The following is a 17,900-nucleotide window of genomic DNA, read 5'->3' on the forward strand; positions in this document are numbered from 1 at the left end:
CCCAAGTTAAGATCAACAGCAGCAAATGATGAGGCTAAAAATTAGGGGAGGTGGATGATGCCCCATGCTATAAAGCTATGAAGAAAATAATGAAAATATTTCTATTGCTATCTGGTAGTTTAAGGAAAAGATGACTACAAGTTTTTCTACATAATCTGGGAGGTAAGGATTTGTTATTATTCCTAATAGTACACAATGACTGTCTGGGCATAGACAAACTTATTTAGACATTTTTTTGGTGAACTTTTAATAAATGTATTTTTTAAACAGAAATTTAAAAGTACCATATTTGAATTGATTGTGCTTTTACAGGGACGAGAGAGACAGATTTTACAAGAAACAATACACAACTTCCACTCTTCGTTTGAGAGTAGTGTTAGTAACACACGACCTCCAGGTCATTCCCAGTGTAAGTAGCACCTGAAATTAATTAAAAAATGTGTGAATACTTTGAATTAATACTGGCTAGAAGACAGAATATGACAAACAAGCCAGTTAACTGCTTTCTGGGTTAATGATTGATGCACGTCTGTGTCTTTTGCTGAGACTGTAGAGAAGATTTCAAGGTAAAAAGGTAGATATATCTCTTAAGATTTTTATACCTGCTTCAGTACTATCTAAATAAGCATAAGATTTCTGTTATGCGTTACTAAACACAGAAAATGGACGTAAGTATAGCAAACTATAGTATACAGTATACTGTATATAGTGAGTGTGTATATATATAGCAGCAGTGGGAGGTGTGTTTATGATGCATAATTTAGATTTGCATACTCTTTATAGGAGACAGTTTTCTTTAGTGTGATCAGGTAGATTAAATATATTCAAAGTTTACAATTTAGTATACTGCCTTAGAGAGCTGTGTTGATTATGTACTTATGCATGTATGTATTTAGTTGTTTTATATAGGTGATATTTTTATATGATTGTCTGTAGTCAATTTCTTTGGAATACACCTATTCCAACCACCAGTGTTAAATGCTAGCCATTGCTGAAGAAACTGCCTTTTAAAGTGTGCTATCTATAATCAAAATGTACAGAAAGGTGTTGCTGACCTGTAAAAAACGAATACCTTTACTACAGTCACCCCTAGATATAAAAGTTGCAAATCTCTGTCCTGCCAGGCACCTGAGCCAAAGGCAGATATGCATCTGTAACGCAGGGTTAAGGAATGGGTCAAAACCTGTTTAAATGTGTATTTCTGGATCCATGTTTTCGGAGGAACACGAAAGCCATTGAATAGCCTCGAGAAATTCACCATGTTAAAGCACCGCTTACTCTCCTTCAGTTGCTTATTTTGCTGCTTGCATCCACTCACTGAATCATTCCATTTGTTTAGTGGTTAAGTTAAATAATATTTCAGGTGTTGTATGCTTTAGGAGGCCTTAATAATGAGCAAGTCCCAGTTGTTCAATCTCAGTCAGCTGAATATCAACAGATAGGGGAAAGCAGGTGCTAACTCTAGTCCTACTGCTGTCTTGGGAAGCCTGGGCATTGCTGGGGTCGTTGGTCAACCTGGGCCACTTTCTGTATTCTGTATAGTCTGCTTGGCTGAAAGCTGCTATCGAGTGTCACTGTGTGCATTGTGCAGCTCACTTCCCATTCTCAGAGTAGTCAGCATGTGTGGGAACTTCTGGATGTCTCTTGATAACATCCCAGACTTGAAGAGCCTCTTCTGTAGGTACTACTAGGTGAAGAGAAGCTGCTATTTGGGATTTGATAATGTGGTGCAATGAACTGGAATTACTCAAGAACTGAAGAAGCATACAGATGTAACGTGTCTCCAAGCAACTTGCTGAGCCTAACCACTGAGCTTAAAAGTGTCTTGAAAACAGCAAAAGACAGTAATGGTGGCACAGAGCTGGGAAGAACATCCTTTTCTAAGAAAGGAGGCAACAGTTGCTCCTGCTGACCAGTTGACAAGGTGCTGCAAGGAGGCTGCCATCAGAGATCTAGCTTTTGGGTTTTTGTGTGTTGGAGCTCCATGAAAGAGATTTGGCTGTGAAACAGCAACAAACAGAGAAGGAAGAGGAAGAGCACATGTAGATAGAAGAAGTTTCTGCACCAGGTAAGCTGCTTTTTATTGTAAAAAGTAGCAGTGGGACTCTTATGCAGTCTCTGGAACTTGAAGTAATTTCCAGGAATGTGTAATACTTTAGAGTGTAAGAGCAGCTGTACCAAGTCAGATCCAAGGTGCATACCGTTGTGTTCAGCTTTTTCATCCAGTCTCATTTGACGTTGGTGTGAAGAGCTTCTTGCTTTCATTTGCTGTGAACTTGCCATGTCCTGACTTCTTTTGCTTCATCCTACTGGATCAGAAGATACAGTGGACAACTATTCTCTCCTCACTGCCTCCATGTCACTGATGATTTTACAGATATCTGTGATACTCTTCCTCAGTCATGTTTTTTTCCAGACAGAAGACTTAAAGGCCGCTTAATCATTCCCTATACCATAGTTTTTCTGGCCTCTTTTCCTTTTCCACTACATCCTTTCAGACTGGGAGGTACCAGCCTAGCATACAATAGTAAAGACACAGGCATACTGTTGATTTACACAAGACAGAGTGATGTTTGTTTTTCAGTGGTGGTCTCTATTTTCAGTTCTCTTGCCCTTTCCCAGTTACTTCTAGTACTCTGCTTTTTTGGCTCTAACTGAAGACTGAATTGGTATTAATGGGAACTACCTTTTACAAACCAGCTCGTCTACTGAGTTTGAGCTCAGACCCTGTCATTTTATATAACCACTCATACATAATTTTTTCCATATGCCTTGCTTCATATTAGTTCATATTTATCTTCATCAAAGTTTGTCTGCCATCTTATTGTTTGGGCACTGATGTCTCATGAAGTCCTTTTGCCAGTCTTCTGTTTGCCTTTCTTTTTAATTTACGTGGATAACTTGGGAAAGTTTGTCACTTCACTCTATATGCCCTTTTGAAATCATATACTGAATATCCTGAGTCCTCATACGAATCCCTATGAAATGCTAGAGGTGAATTTCTCTGCTATGGAAAAAATCACTGTTTACTCCCACGATCTGTCCTCTGCCTTCCTAACTGATTATTTATCCACACAAGAAATTTTCTTTTTACCCTGTGGATTCCTTATTGTCTTAAGAGCCAGCCTTGGACCTTGTGAAATGCCTTGTAAAAATCCAGGCATCAACTGGACCGCTGTTATCTACAAAACTGTTGGCACCTTCAAGGAATTCCAGTAGGTTGGTGATGCAAGACTTTCAAATCTCTTTTTGATTGTTTTCCACAAAATTTCAGATTCTTTATTGTGGTATATGTTAATCTGCCTGGTACTACTGGCCTTCTCACTGGTCTGTTTCCCTGGATCTTGCCTTGAACCATTAAAAAAAAAAATTAGCATCATTTTTATCACTTCTCCGTTATGTGGCAATTTAAACAAGAACCTGTGCTCTGTACTTAGCAGTTCAGCTGCTTAATCCTTGTGTTCCTTTAGAATGTCTTGCTTAGCAACTTATTATTTGCTTTGTGTATTTGTTTCATAACCTTTTTTACCAATACTTCACGTTAAGATACCTTGGACTCCCACATAAAGAAGGCTTCTGAAATGGGAACCTTCCCAAGCTTTTGCATGGTGAATACATTTAGTTTTTCTGATGTGAACTTACTTTTCTAGCTCATTACAGTCTAATAATTGATTGGCATCATGGCATCTGTAACTGGCTGGCTCCTGTAATGTGTTTGAGAAGTAATAAGTGAAATTTTTATGCTTTTTGCATGGTCCACAACCGTTGCTTTCTCTATAGGTTTTCCCTAGGACCCTGTCTGGACACCATTAGCAAGAAAGCCACTTCATGATTAGCCCTTTTAGAAAGCTAGAGGTAGCTCATAGGATGATGAAAACATCCTGCTCTTCCAGCTGTGTCGCTATCACTGTTTTCACACCTATCACTGTCACTTCCTCAATACTTTCAGTCATTTCAAAAGCTCAATACCCAAAACAGTGTGGCTGTCAGGTAGCTCTGCTTGTGTGAAGTTTCCGACCTGTAGGGGTGTAAGGAAGATAATGAAATATTACCTGAATATATCCATAAGACTCAGAAATTATAAAGCAGGGGGAAAGAAACTAAATCCTCACTTTCTTGAAATGTAGTTTATAATTGTGGGAGGTCTGTAGGCTGGCTACCATCACCAAGCTTGCGAATGTCTACAGCTTCTGCATCCTTCCGCATCCGTAGCTCCAAAGCCCACTCAGCTTCAGTTTGCCCCAAAGTGCCCCAATCTACACTGCCCAGTCTCGGCCCCTCCCTTGGTGCCACAGGATCAGCTGTTGCTGCTCTTTAAACCTGGGGTGAGATGGCAGGCATCAGAGATAGAAAAGCATCTAGATGAGTGTTTCTGGAATGGTCAAGAACTACAGTGGTTATCTACATTTACGCTTCTAAGACATGCAGTAGAAGGAAAACAATGAGAGGCAGATAAAGTAAAAGCAAGACCATCAGAAGTAGAGGATTGGTGGTAAAACTGATTTCACACAACAGGGTCATTTAGGGAAGATACTACAGTTTCTTCTCCATGTTTTTTTGGGCAGTTGAAAATCAATTGCTCTTGTATCCTCAGCTAGCTTCTGGGTGAGCACCTCCTGCCTGGGGTTACTGCTCCTGAACTCACTGTGATACTCACTGCAAGAACTTGCAGAAAACTGTTGAGTGTTTGTTGGGTTTTGGCAGATGAGCTATTGCAATTATAATAAAGCTCACTGCTGGGAGAAAGGTTCCTTTTTACGTCAGTTGCTGTGTCATCCCTGGGACTGGAAGTGAGATGATTCTGCTTTGTCGAAAACAGGCTTTCACATACATTTGTTTTCTGTCAGAAGGATACAGCAACCACATCCTCCCCACCCCATGCCACTGATCCTAGGTTATGCTGCAGGAGCTCCATATTCCAGTCCTTGCCTGAACTGCATAAGGCAGATAACTGCCCTGACTCCAGTATAAATAATTCAGTGGTTAGTGGACCCATAAGTCATTAGGTTTGGGGGCATCGTAGTCCTTGTCCCTGTTCTGAATAGGCAAACATTACTTGCATGGAGAGTGTTGTCCCCATCTCTTTTTTTTTTTAATGGAAATTACCTTCAGAAAATTTTGCTGAAATTAATTCGTTCCAAGTGTGAATGTTACAGGGTTTTTTGACACTTTGGTAGTTCTCAAGGATAAAAACACGGCTTGGAAAATTGGCCATGCATGCTAATCACCCTGTCCTTGATAAGAGAAACTACTAGGAAGATACTGCTTCTTTATAACCCAGTGAATTGTGTCAAACAAACACAGAATTAGCTTGCTGCTTCTTCATTTAGGTTTAGAGCAGATGACCAGCCCTTGGAGGCATGAGGCAAGATGACTGCTCTGGGGAACAAAATGTTCCTCCTTGGTCTGGACTCCAAATTCAATGAAACAGCAAGTGGCAGCGTGAAGTCCAGATTTCTGAGGAAACTGGATTTAAGAAATTATATCACCCCAGGAAATGCTTATGTTTGTAGTTTGAGGTGACCTTTTTGCTACGTGATTCTGGTAAAAAAGAAAATGAGACTTTTTGAATGCCTAAGTGCCAGGACTAATTGTTTACGGTTTGGGAGGGGAGTGTGTGTGTGAAGATTCATGCAGTCATCAGGTGGATAATTAAGGGGTTGAACAGATCTGGCAGTGGTCTGCAGGATAATTTGAAAGAAATTACACCAAAGGAGAGAGCACTGCATCTCAACACAGACTTGCTGAATCAGAAATTAAAAACTGAAGAAAGTTCATGTGGATTCTATTAAATTCTCTGGAGAGAGAAAGAGCAAACCAAGTGGAATGATTTCTTCCAGAACAGTAGAAATAAAATTCCATATGTTAGTTACAATACATACGTAAGGAAGTGCTATATTTTAGATCTGTGTTAAAAAATGGAAACAGTTTATGGAGTTCCCTTGACCAAGTCTGAGGCTTGTAACAGAATTTGCCATTTCTACAAAACTGACATTAAAAATGCAAGAGAGCATCCAAGGTTTATATTCTGAAGGACTGTTGTGGTTTGACCCCAGTTCGCAACCAAGCACCACGGAGCTGCTCGCTTACACTCCCCCCTCAGCTAGGATGGGGGAGAAAATTGGAAGGGCAAAAGAAAGAAAACTCTTAGGTTGAGATAAGAACAGTTTAATGATTATAATAGTAATAATTCTGTAATAAAAAGAAAACAACAAAAAGAAACAAAACCCAGGAAAAAAAAAAGTAATGCACCTGCTCACCACCAGCCGACCAATGCCCAGCCAGTCCCTGGGCAGCAATTGCTGTCCCCGGACCAACTCCCCTCAGTTAATACGCTGGGCATGACGTCACGTGGTGTGGGATATCCCTTTGGTCAGCGGGGGTCACCTGTCCCAGCTGTCCCCTCCCAGCTTCTTGTGCACCTCCTCACTGGAAGAGCATGGGAAGGTGAAAATTCCTTGACTTAGTATAAGCACTGCTTAGCAACAACTAAAATATTGGTGTCCTATCATATCATTCTCATGATAAATCCAAAACACAGCACTGCATCAGCTACCAGGAGGAAAATTAACTCTACCCCCACCGAAACTAGCGCAAGGACACAATCTTCTTTTTCTCCTGGGGCATTTCTTAACCTCATTATAAAAAAAAACTAACAAAGATCTGTTGGAGGTAAAGCTAACTGCCAGTTAGCTTAGTTTACCTTATCAAGTTTATTGAAATGCTCAAAAGACAAAGATGAGCCTTGTCACTTGGTATAGACATTTGGTTTCTCTCTCCCACCTAAATATAACACTTCTCTTACAACAGGTGGGAAGAAAAGAGAACACCCCGCCATCTAGCAGGGGCACTGAACAAAGGGAGGATTTAGATATCAAAGGAATAAACTGAATATTCTCCAGATACAAGTTAAATGAAGAGTAACTATGCCTATGATGAAAAAAAGAGTATGATGCCATTCAATCTATAATTCTTTCCGGAAATTCTGGTCTTCCAGTTTCTCTTGACATATGATGGTATGTTACATATTGATACATACTTACACATATGTATCTGTAGATACACATGTAGGTATTTTAAAGGATGTGACAGAACAAAGTGGAAAACAGTGGGGAGTCATTTGTATATTTACTTTCTACTTTTGGATTCAGAGTGAGAAATACCAAATGGAAGTTATCCAGAAGAGGAAGGTACAGAGATTGTAGAGTGAGAAGTAAAAATAGGAGCAAAACCAATATAGCTTTGCAAATAAAAATCATACGGGATTCAGGTAGTAACTTGCTGGAAAGACACAGATCGCAAAAAGAGAAACACCGGAAAAGTTTGTGGCAGTAGATGACCTTTTCACATTTGACATTGTCTTTTCATACCTTCTCTGTACAGGAGAGGGCTTAAGATGAGTAAAACCAAGAACAGGGTCCAATTGTTGGAGTCACAGAATCACAGAATGGCAGGGGTTGGAAGGGACCTCTGGAGATCGTCTCATCCAGCCCCCCTGAAGTCTGGTATAACAGTGATATTGGGAAATGTGGGCCTGTCTCCGGTAATTGTGGAATTCCTCTGTCGTCTTTAAAGCTGCGAGTCTTGCTGGTTGCAGTTTTTCAGATTTTTTTTTTTTTCTCTTACAGCACCTGGCTGCTCCGTAAAACCACAAGAAGCTGTTCCTCCTAAAAGGTAGCTACTGGAAAAAAAGATTTTTTTTTCTTATGGTGAAATTTGGCATCTGGCTGAGTAAATCCAAGTGTACAGATGACTGTCTGAAGTTAGTCCTAACTACACCTGTATAGGACTTTCTGCAGTAATGTGCTTAAAAATTGAATCCCACAAAGAATCAAAGAAAATAATGAAGATATTGTTTTTATACTTCAACCTAAGTGTTGAATTGTTCAAGGCATCGGTGGTCTGGATTTGAGAAGAACAAAGAAGAGCGGGAAGAATAAATGACCATATACGAAGACTGATGTTTTCATTCTACTCTTGCCCATAGATGAAGACCCCATAGGAGGCCTGCATGGGCACAATCAAGAACAATAAAAACATGGAAGAAGGCATGAAAACCACCACAAACTACGAGAGCTTCTATACGGAGGAATATATAAACGGACTATGCCTCTGTTGACTGGACACAGATAAAGGAGTCCAAATGCAAAATGTCATGGTTTAATGAGAAGGAGTATAAAGGAAAAGTAATGCTGCATTCTTCATTAACCAAAATACACTTTATCTATTCAACATTAAGGGGTTAGAACAGCAGTAAAAGTAAATATGAAATGTCTATTTGTAAAAAGAGCACTTTATTTAAGGAAATGCATAATCTGTCACCAATATTTAAACAAATAGTGTTAAAATATTTTATATTGCTGATTGGTTGTTTTAAGAATAAAACCATTTAACTGCTACTGGCTGGAGGTTTTTTTTGAACAGTAACACTAGCAGATCCTTAAAATAAGTTTTTGTAACTTGATTTTTAAATAATTTTGAAAGGACTAGTTATAGTAATTATGAGTGGACATAATTTTCTGCTTAGTAAATACAAATTCTTGAGCAATTAAAATACAAGTCATCAGAAGCCTCTGACATGATATTTATGTTTCTGAAGACTCACATGTATGTGTACATGGACAAAACAATGTGTTCTGTTTTTCAGTGCACATATGTCAAGAAACTTACAACATTTAGCATAGTATTTTATATTTCCAACATGCCTTACACCTAAGAAAACCACTCCTTATGCAGAACTGTGCTTCAGGATTAATTTCATAAATATGTAATTTCTGCTTTCACGGTTTTGAAGAGCTTCTGCTAAAGATGACATGGCAGGCCAGATCTATAGAAATGTTGGGTACAAACCATATAGCATTAAGCTAACGGCCTTGTCCTTTCCTGAACAAACCTGTGGACGGCTTTGGTTAAAACACTTCCAAATGCAGCAGACAAGTAATTGCAGCTTCTTATTACGACAAGAAAGCAGTCACTGCTTCTGACCCAAAAACGTGCAGTGGCACCTTGGAGCCCCTGTCAGTGTAACTGGGAATAAGTGATCTGTAACGAGGTGAAACATCTCACCTAGTACCTAGTGCCTGTGGGCCCTATGGCAGCACAATTTCCCTGTACAGTTTTGTGCTTTCAGTGCAGCAGGTGGCAATCCAAACATCCAAATACACTTTGGAGAGAGTCACCTCGAGCCAGCTAATAAGGAAACCTCAAGGCAAGAAGGCTTCAGCCATTCCTAATAAGAGCTTGCAGGCCTTATTCTTTGGAAGAAGTACTCACCTGCAATAAATTGAGGGGGTGGTTGGTTGGTGTGGGGTTTTTTTAAGGTCCTTTTTAGTAAGACATTGAACAGTAGTTCAGTGTGAAAAACACTGCAAGGTTGAGAGATGCATTCTTTCTACAGTCTAAGAGGGTTCAAATTTCATAGACTTTCATAGAATCATTAAGGTTGGAAAAGACCTCTAAGATCATCAAGTCCAACCATCAACCCAACGCCCCCAGGCCTCCTAAACCATATCCCGAAGTGTCACATCTACATGTTTCTTGAACACTTCCAGGGATGGCGACTCCCATCACCTCTCTGGGCAGCCTGTTCCAATGCCTGACCACTCTTTCAGTAAAGAATTTTTTCCTAATATCCAATCTAAACCTCCCTGATGCAGCCTGAGGCCATTTCCTCTCGTCCTGTCGCTAGTGACTTGGGAGAAGAGACCAACACCCACCTTGCTACAACCTCCTTTCAGGTAGTTGCCGAGAGCAATAAGGTCTCCCCTCAGCCTCCTCCAGGCAACACAACCCCAGCTCCTTCAGCCACTCCTACCACTGCCCAGAAGACTGTGGGAACATTAAGGCTGTGAGGCAAGGTAGAGGCATGCTTCGTTCCTCTGGCTGAATCTGTCTCACTGTGCAGAAAATAATTCAAGATTGACAGGTTGTTGCCCCATAAGACATTGGTGAGGATGGAGAAGAGTTAGGCTTTAGTTCCTCTAGTTGATTTATTTTCCAATTCCTAACCTACATAGGATAAACAGTGCTATAAATTTGGGAATGTTCGCCAAAGTGAGTCAAAGAATGAGGAGCAGAGAGGTTTAAATGGAACACAGCACTATCAAAGGAGACCTACTGGAGCACAAGTGTAGGCTTTGTGTTTACACAACAGCCAGAAAGGGTTCCTCAGACTGTCCCATCCACAAGTCCCACTACATAAAGAATTAGCTTTATTGACACAGGAACAAAAAGACATGGTTTTAGAGTTTGGGAACCTTTCATATCTTCTGCTGCACTTACTTCCTAAAGGTGGTTTATTTAGCTGCCTGATTTAGCTGCTGTTGTAAGCAGAGAAACAAAACGGGTTGCTTACCACGGCTGCTTTTTATAGTTCTGAGAGGAGGTAAGTTTGAGACCAACACCTATGTTTATGTGTCTGTGTGTAAGGGCTGACATGGGTAGCTGTGTGAACTCCACTGTAGGCAGTGGAGGTGCGCTGGTTTTGGCTGAGAAGGGGTTAATTCTCCTCACTGTGGGGGTCAGGGACCTTTCCAGCTTCCCGCGCTCTGCCGCGTGGCGGGGTGGGGCTGGGAGGGGCGGGGCCATGGCGGGGGCGGCTGACCCCAACTGGCCAATGGCAGGTTCATTCCATACCACGTGACACCACGAGCAGTACATTAAGGGGGGGGCGGTTGCGGCTCGGGAGCAGCGCAGCGTCGGGTCGGCGGGCGGCTGCGGCACGTGCGGTTTGTTTCGGCAGTTCGCTCCCCCCTCCCTCGGGGCTTTGCGCGTCTCGTTGTTCTCCTTTACGTTGCATTTCTGTTGTTGTTTCTTTTAATTTTAATTATTAAACTGTTCTTATCCCAACCCACGAGCAACGGTGGGGGAGTGAGCGAGCGGCTGTGTGGGGCTGAGCTGCCGCTAAACCACGACAGGAAGCCTGGTCAGCATGGTCACTGGGGCTTCAGAAGCCAGTATCTGACCAGCCGAGACCAGAAGCTTGATTCAGTTGCCCAGACATCCACTGGCACTTGCATGCCCTAAGGCATCCAGAGCACCCATAAGGTGTGCCAGACGTGGCACTAAGTGAAGGTTACGATCAGTTTGTTTGTTGCAAACAGTCACTTGGACAAAGAGACCATTCAGAGATGGAGACTGTCATTCACTGACCTGTCCTGATTTGTCACAGATGTTGAAAGGTAAAAAGCTGTTCCCCATTTGCTGTTCATTTTCTGTGTCCCCCTCATTAGTTTAAATGAAAATCATCATTGGCCAAGTTTACTTACCTCATAATGAAAAGTGATACTTTCTAGCTTTTGCCGAAGAAGTAAACACTAGAAGAAAGAGTTCTTGTTCTGATGCAGTCTAGAATTATGGACTTGACTAATCTGTAGTTGTTAACTCTAAGATGGCTTAGTTTGCTGAGGAGTACTGTTATTTTACAAGAAGCTTTTATGAAGTTCTTTGAATTTCACTTTCTTTTTTTCCTGCACTTTGAGCAGTGATCAAGATCAGATTTTAAATAAAAATACTTCATTATCTGGAAATGATTCAAGCAGTCACCTGTAGTATTTCTTATGCTTCAGCGAATGCCTCAGAAGCAGGATAGCTTCTCAAGGGAACAACTTTGGTTTCCAGAGTGAAGTGGAACATAAAAGTTCATGCAAACAGATTTCTTTAATATCAAGATGACCTTAGTTTAGAATTCCTTGGCTGGTCTGTCTCTAGCGCTAATAGTCTCAAACCTGACACTTCTAGATTTTATTTTATTTCAAAGTCCTCTTGGCGGTACAAGGGTACATTTAGTGGGAACAGGCTTTGTCCATTAACCGCGAAATTTCATCTGCTATATTTGAAGTTCATTTGGGATACGTAATTTCCAGTCTCTCAGAAGTTTGTATTGTTGAAATAAACTGTTAATGCAATGTTCTCCTTACAGTGTTACAGCAAAGAATTCTTTCAAAGCAATTTTTGCCACTTGTCATTCACAGCATTCCAGTGTGCATTAAAACTTAATGGAGTTAACATGCAGTAATAAAAACAAAAGCAAACAGATTTTTGAGGTATGATTGCCATATTCCCAACATTGCATCTATTGCATTTTAATTGGCTTCTTATTCCCCTCAGTTCTCATCAGTAGGTATGTGCAACAGTCAAAATAGGTCTGTCTGGTCTGAAGAGGAGCGCCGTATCATGGCTGTTAGCAGAGTGGCTAGTGCCGTACTGGAGCAGGGTTCTTGAAGGTGACAGGTAAATGTGAATGTAGAAAACCAGGCACCTTCTTACAGATAGTCTAAAAATATTCTGTGTTCCTACATATACTAGATATGCGGCTGTGAGTTCTTGTTTACAGTAAGCCTAAGTGATCTGTAACGCCACAGAATCGGTGGCCTGCAATTAGATGGAGGAGAGGTTTCTGTTTTGCTGACTTGTGGAACAAAATAACTTCGCACAGAGAGCAGCCAGCAAAGTGCAGTGGACTTGATCACCGTGGGCCTGACATCAATTGTCCTCAACAGATTTCTTCATATATGTTTTTTTCCAAGTCACCCTGGGCTGCCAGTTTGTCCTAAGAAGGGGAAGATGAAATAAAAGGAAAACAAACTGAAAAAAAGGATAGAAGGAGATTTTTACTAGATTGGAATTACTGGTTTTCTTTCCAGGATCTGCCTCTCCTTTAGGCTGTTTCCTGAATAGTCAGAATTAATATTGAATGCCCTGGGACTCTCTTCAGCAGCTCAGGACTCCAAAGCACTTACTGTTTATCACAGACTCAGTTCAAAATCCATTGCTCACAATCCTTTGCTCAGACAGAAGGCAAACAGGAAGCAGCATTCTCTGTGCTGGTAATTAAATGGTGTGTGAAGAGGTCCACCTTTCCAGCCATCTGGGCTGCAGAATACCACTCTGATTTGTAGATGCTCCTAATACGTTGTATGGTTTATCTCCTATCATGCATTTTAATTGCTTATTTGGTGTATGTGTCAAGCATACACACAAACTGTAGTCCTTAAGAATGTCACAGATTCATTTCACAGAATCACAGAATGGCTGAGGCTGGAAGGGACCTTTGTAGATCACCCTGTCCAATGCCTCCCTGCTCAAGCAGGCCACCTAGAGCTGGTTGTCCGGAACCATGTCCATTGCCTGCCCCCATCCACTGAGACAGTCATTGTAGAAAGTTATCAGGTTAGTCAGACATTATTTCCTCTGCATAAATCCATGCTGATTACTCCCAAGCACCGTCTTAAAATATTTGGAAATTATTTCTGGTATTATTTTCTCCATCACATTCCCCACAATCAAGGTGAGGCTGATTTGTTCTGGTACCCTGGATCCTCTTCCTTTCCCTTCTTGAAGAGAGGGATGACATGTGCTTTCTTCCAGTCCTCAGGGACCTTGGCCAATCATCACTAACTTTCAAAGATAATTGAAAGGAGCCTTGCAATGACACCAAACAGCTCCCTCAGTACTTAGGGGTGCATCCCCCATCAGGTCCCATGGTTCTGTGTATATCATACATGTCTTGGAATGTCACATAAGGATACTTTGTCACCTACATGTCCCCCACAAAATACCACAGGTGTTCTGCGTACACCTCTGCTAGTCCTTTGATGCTTTATAGGCATCCTCTTACAATGAGCTTCATAGTAGTTTGTCAGCTATATTCCAAGCATCCCCTTATTTTGGTTGCACAGTGATGGTATTCATGGTTGCCATTCTTCGGGCATGCTGTGTTGCTTCTTAGCAACACAGTGACAACAGTGTCACAACACACAGTGACCCATCAACTTTGGGGTCCTCCTTCCACTTCCTTGAGCAAACTGAATGAACAGGTTCCAGCTAAAATTTGCCAACCCTTTCTTGTGTTACCAGCATTCAAGCAAGTCCAGCATCATCATGAAGTGGGTGAGGGTCTATTTTAAAATGCTGAGACTTTGGTGGGCTCTGAATAATCTGAGAAAAAAACGTAGTACATACTAAAGACTGCAATACCCTATATTTCCTAAATCAACCTAACATCACTTTTGGCACTCACTACATTGGCGAGTACAATAAAACAAATTCATTCAAATAAACACACAGTTAGGAAGCAAGCTATTAGATTTAGAAACAGATATAAAATCCTGCAATAATAGAATACCTCTTATTAGTGTAGCCACAGGTGTTTTCCTGTGTTTTATCCAGATAACAGACTGACTGTGAAGTCATGCTGACTAGTAGTATGACTCAGCCAGCCAGCTAGCCAGCAGACCTGGGTCCAACTCTCGGGGAAGCCAATTGCTCCAGGTGCTGTTTTCCACACAGAAATAATTAACTTGCTGCCAAGCTCTTCCTTATTTCCTCTGCCTGAGGAGATATGCACCTTCTGAAGTATCCTGAAATGTTAACCTTGATAATCAGACAAAGATACTGATTTATAACATTAATATTGTCAATTTGTTGCTCTGTTTAGAGCAACACTGTTGCTCAGTGTTCTCAGATTAGGTAGTGCCCTGTGACAGCTCCTCAATGTGCTGGGTTTTGTGATAGTACTGCTTAAATGTAATAATGGTTTTCTACTTGTGGCCAATATGCTTGCTGAGAAGTTCTAACAAAAAAGAATGAAATAACTAATGAAATAAAGAGCCAAATACTGTCCTGATTTGTACTGGTGTAACTCCACCAAATGCAAGCCACTCTGGATTTAAGTGCAGGGAACTGAAACAGAATCTGGGCTGAGATAATCTGGAAATGGAGCATCCCACCCACCATGTTGGACTGCATCATTTCTGTGCAAGCCTGGTGTGTACACAAGGAGACTATAGGTATATTCTAAGACAAGTAACGAGGAATTTGCCTGCTGCGTCCCTTTAGATATCACTTTAATTTGTCAGAGCTCACCTCCCTGTTGGCAATCATTGTGCCACTGTCTAACACCTTGGAAGGCCGTGCTGCTCTCTGGTCTGATAAGCAGAAATGTGATAAAACAAGTATTATAAATGTTAGTAATGGACTTATTTTATATTGCCTTTCTTTTCTGTTGGATCAAAGCAACATAAAAAGCAGTTCATAAGTAGAGATGGGGGGACAAAGAAGACACAAGAAAACTAAAAAGAAACCCACTAGAAAACCCAGACTTGACTGGATATAGCAACATAACTAAGCAAATGATTTAGCCTGTTTATTATGTGAAAATTAGCAACAACCTTGTCATTTGTTAGCCATTATCTACATGTGTATATTTTAAATTAATTTGGGAGAACTGTACGTAAGCACAGCATGACTAACACCTCCTTTCTCTCCTGGAAACAATGTGCAATATAGGAAGGGTCGCACAGCCGTTTCACAAAAGCATTCTCAGCTTTCTGCTGCAGCTTCTTCTTCCTCAGGTAGGAAAAGCCAAAGAAAAAGCAAGTACAGAAGCCAGAGCTGATGATAGGATAGAAATCCATGGTATGCCATTTTCACCTTCCATGTATGGTTCACTGTGTTACTCTGGATTCCTTCTAGTGTACTTCCACACAGGCACAGAATAACAGATTCTTCATTTTGTGCCTTTAAGAAGACTTCTGGCAAAGACACATCAGTGATTTCTTAGATGGAGCAAGGGTAATTCAGGAAGGGAAAGGGGGGGAAAGACACCCCTCTGTGCTTTTTGCATTTTCAAATTAAAAATTGCATAGAAAGTTTTAAAACATGAACGAGAGCTGTATAACTACATTTCTGTTGAAATGTAGTATTTTTAAAACAAAACAAAACCCTCCACATTTATAAATTTCTTATAAAAACACCAAAAAAGAAACTTTTATTTTCCATTTCCAACAGAATTTTTTTTGCCTGTTTTCAGTTCATGTACCTGCTTTTTTCAGTCTGTCATCCTAGGTTTGTTAACATTCCCAATGAGCTCGTGTTCCCTGTAAGTGCTTATTATCAGAGCCAAGTGCATGTTGCAATCCAGATAATTCACTTCACCATTGTATTGCTTTTTTGTCTGTAAATTAGACACGCATATTTCTAATGCAATGAAACCTCAGGCTGAGGTCACTGGATGGAAGAAGTATTTATTTGTCTCATGGGTTTGAATGGAAGAGTATGTTCTTGGCAATAGTTGTCATGTAACGAATTTAGGGATGATTATGTGACCAGGAGGTCCTGAGTTCTGATCCTGTCTTGACAACAGACACGTTGTGTGATGTTGAGTAAATCAATTTTCTGCCAGAGTTTCCGTTCAACAATAGACAGCTAGTAATATTTCATCCTTAGCTGGTTATGCAGTGACCAGCACTGACAACAGAAAGCTCCAGGAAGAGTTAACATTGGCATTGGTAGTAAACTGGATTTTCTTCTGGGCATTGAAATGAGAAAGTAAAAACTCTGTAAAACGTTTGCAAATGTGTTGGTGCCCAGACAGGAACACCACCCTCCCCCAGACTTTGGATCATGCTCCTTCCCAGGATTCATGATGAAAGCTGGGAGAAGAAAGTAATTGGGAAGAGTCAGCATGAGTTTACCAACTGCCTGACCAACCTGATTGTCCCCTATGATAAAATGTGTAGGTTTGTGGATGCAAGGACAGAAGCTTGACTTTAGCAATGCTTTAACACTGTGTCTCACAATATTCTTATATCCAAGGTGAGATACCACAGTTTGGATGAGTAGACAACTAGTAAAGAAAAAAATTGATTGGATAATCAGGCCCCAATGGTAGTAGTTAATGGTTCGTGCTTTACCTGGCAGCCAGTAGTAAGTGGAGTACCTCAGCAGTCTATCCTGGGATCTGTCCTGTTTAACATTTTTATCAATGGCCTGCAGGAGGTGATGCACTGCTTTCTCCTCATGTTTGCAGGTAACCCCAAACTGGGGGACCAGCTGATATGCTCAAGGGCAGAGCTGTCATGCAGTTGGATCTGCACAGTGTATAGGAATGGGCCAGCAGAAACCTTACAAAATTCAGCAGGGACAAATGCCAAGTCCTGCACGTGAGAAGGAAAAACCATGTGCAACAATACAGGCAGAGTGGTGAAGGAGCAGCTCTGTGGAAAAGGACTTGGGGGGCCCAGTGGATATAAGACACAGCCTGGAGTGTCTGCAAAGATAGCCAACAACCTAGGCTGTAGTAGCAGCAGGCTGAGAGGAGTGACAATCCCCCTCTACTCAGCATTTGTTAGACCCCAAGTGCATACAGTTTTGGGATCCCCAGTGTAGGAAGGACATGGATAAACTGGGGTGAGTTCAGCAAAGGGCATGAAAATGGTTGGGGACTGGAGCTCTCGCCCTGTTAGGAGAGGCTGAGGGAATGGAGCTTGTTCAGCATGGGGAAAAGAGGACCTCAGGTGACCTTCTGGTAGCTATGCAGCTAGTGGAGACAGCAGCCTTCTGATACCCACGAGGAGGCCATTGAGAAGATGGAGCCAGGCTCTTCTCAGTGGTGCAGGGTAGGAGGACAGGAGGCAGCTGTCATAGGCTGTAACAAGGCTGTGTATCAGCGATGCTTTTTCACCATGAAGCCGGCCAAGCAGTGCAGCAGGCTGCCCAAAGGGCTGTGCAGGCTCCAGTTTTGCAGGACTTCAAGACCTGAGTGGATGAAGCCCTGGACAGGCTGCTCTTACCTCGTAGGTGGCCCTGCCTTGAGCAGGGGGCTGCATTAGAGCACTAAACCTCCCGAGGCCCCTTGAAACGACAGATCTGTAATGAAGGGCTTCCACCAAAAACAGTGTCCCGCCCAGCCCCTCCCGCCTCGTGTCAGCTTTTGTGTCAGCTCTGTGAAGGGAAAGCTTGACATTTTGTAGAGGAAAATACCCCCGCTGCCAGCTCCCTGCATCCTCCTGCCGCATTTCAGGAAAGGAAAGGGTGCATTAAGCATTTCAGGACTTTTCTGGATGAAAACTGCTAGCGAGAGCCAGCTGATACAGGCCGAGCAAGCATCAGAGATCTAC

The 17,900-nt window shown here is 41.7% G+C and overlaps 1 protein-coding gene across 15 annotated transcripts in view; it reads left to right on the top strand.

Annotated features, from left to right (window-relative positions):
* ANKS6 (ankyrin repeat and sterile alpha motif domain containing 6) overlaps window positions 1-8,399 on the top strand; it is a 44,919-nt gene extending 36,520 nt beyond the window's left edge. For 3 of the 15 annotated variants that reach the window (XM_064443213.1, XM_064443210.1, XM_064443214.1), the window contains 3 exons: window positions 313-409; window positions 7,629-7,674; window positions 7,865-8,399. In XM_064443213.1, the coding sequence (XP_064299283.1) occupies window positions 313-409; window positions 7,629-7,674; window positions 7,865-7,874 (153 nt within the window). In that variant the 3' untranslated portion in view covers window positions 7,875-8,399. Of the gene's footprint in view, window positions 1-312; window positions 410-1,681; window positions 2,069-3,119; window positions 3,609-6,810; window positions 7,017-7,383; window positions 7,544-7,628 lie in introns of all 15 variants that reach the window. The other 12 variants (XR_010371532.1, XR_010371536.1, XR_010371531.1 and 9 more) reach the window with 12 other exon arrangements.
* Window positions 8,400-17,900: the final 9,501 nt, after the last annotated feature.

Source organism: Phalacrocorax carbo, chromosome 2, assembly GCF_963921805.1.
Source record: "Phalacrocorax carbo chromosome 2, bPhaCar2.1, whole genome shotgun sequence".
In the NCBI taxonomy this organism is placed as follows: domain Eukaryota; kingdom Metazoa; phylum Chordata; class Aves; order Suliformes; family Phalacrocoracidae; genus Phalacrocorax; species Phalacrocorax carbo.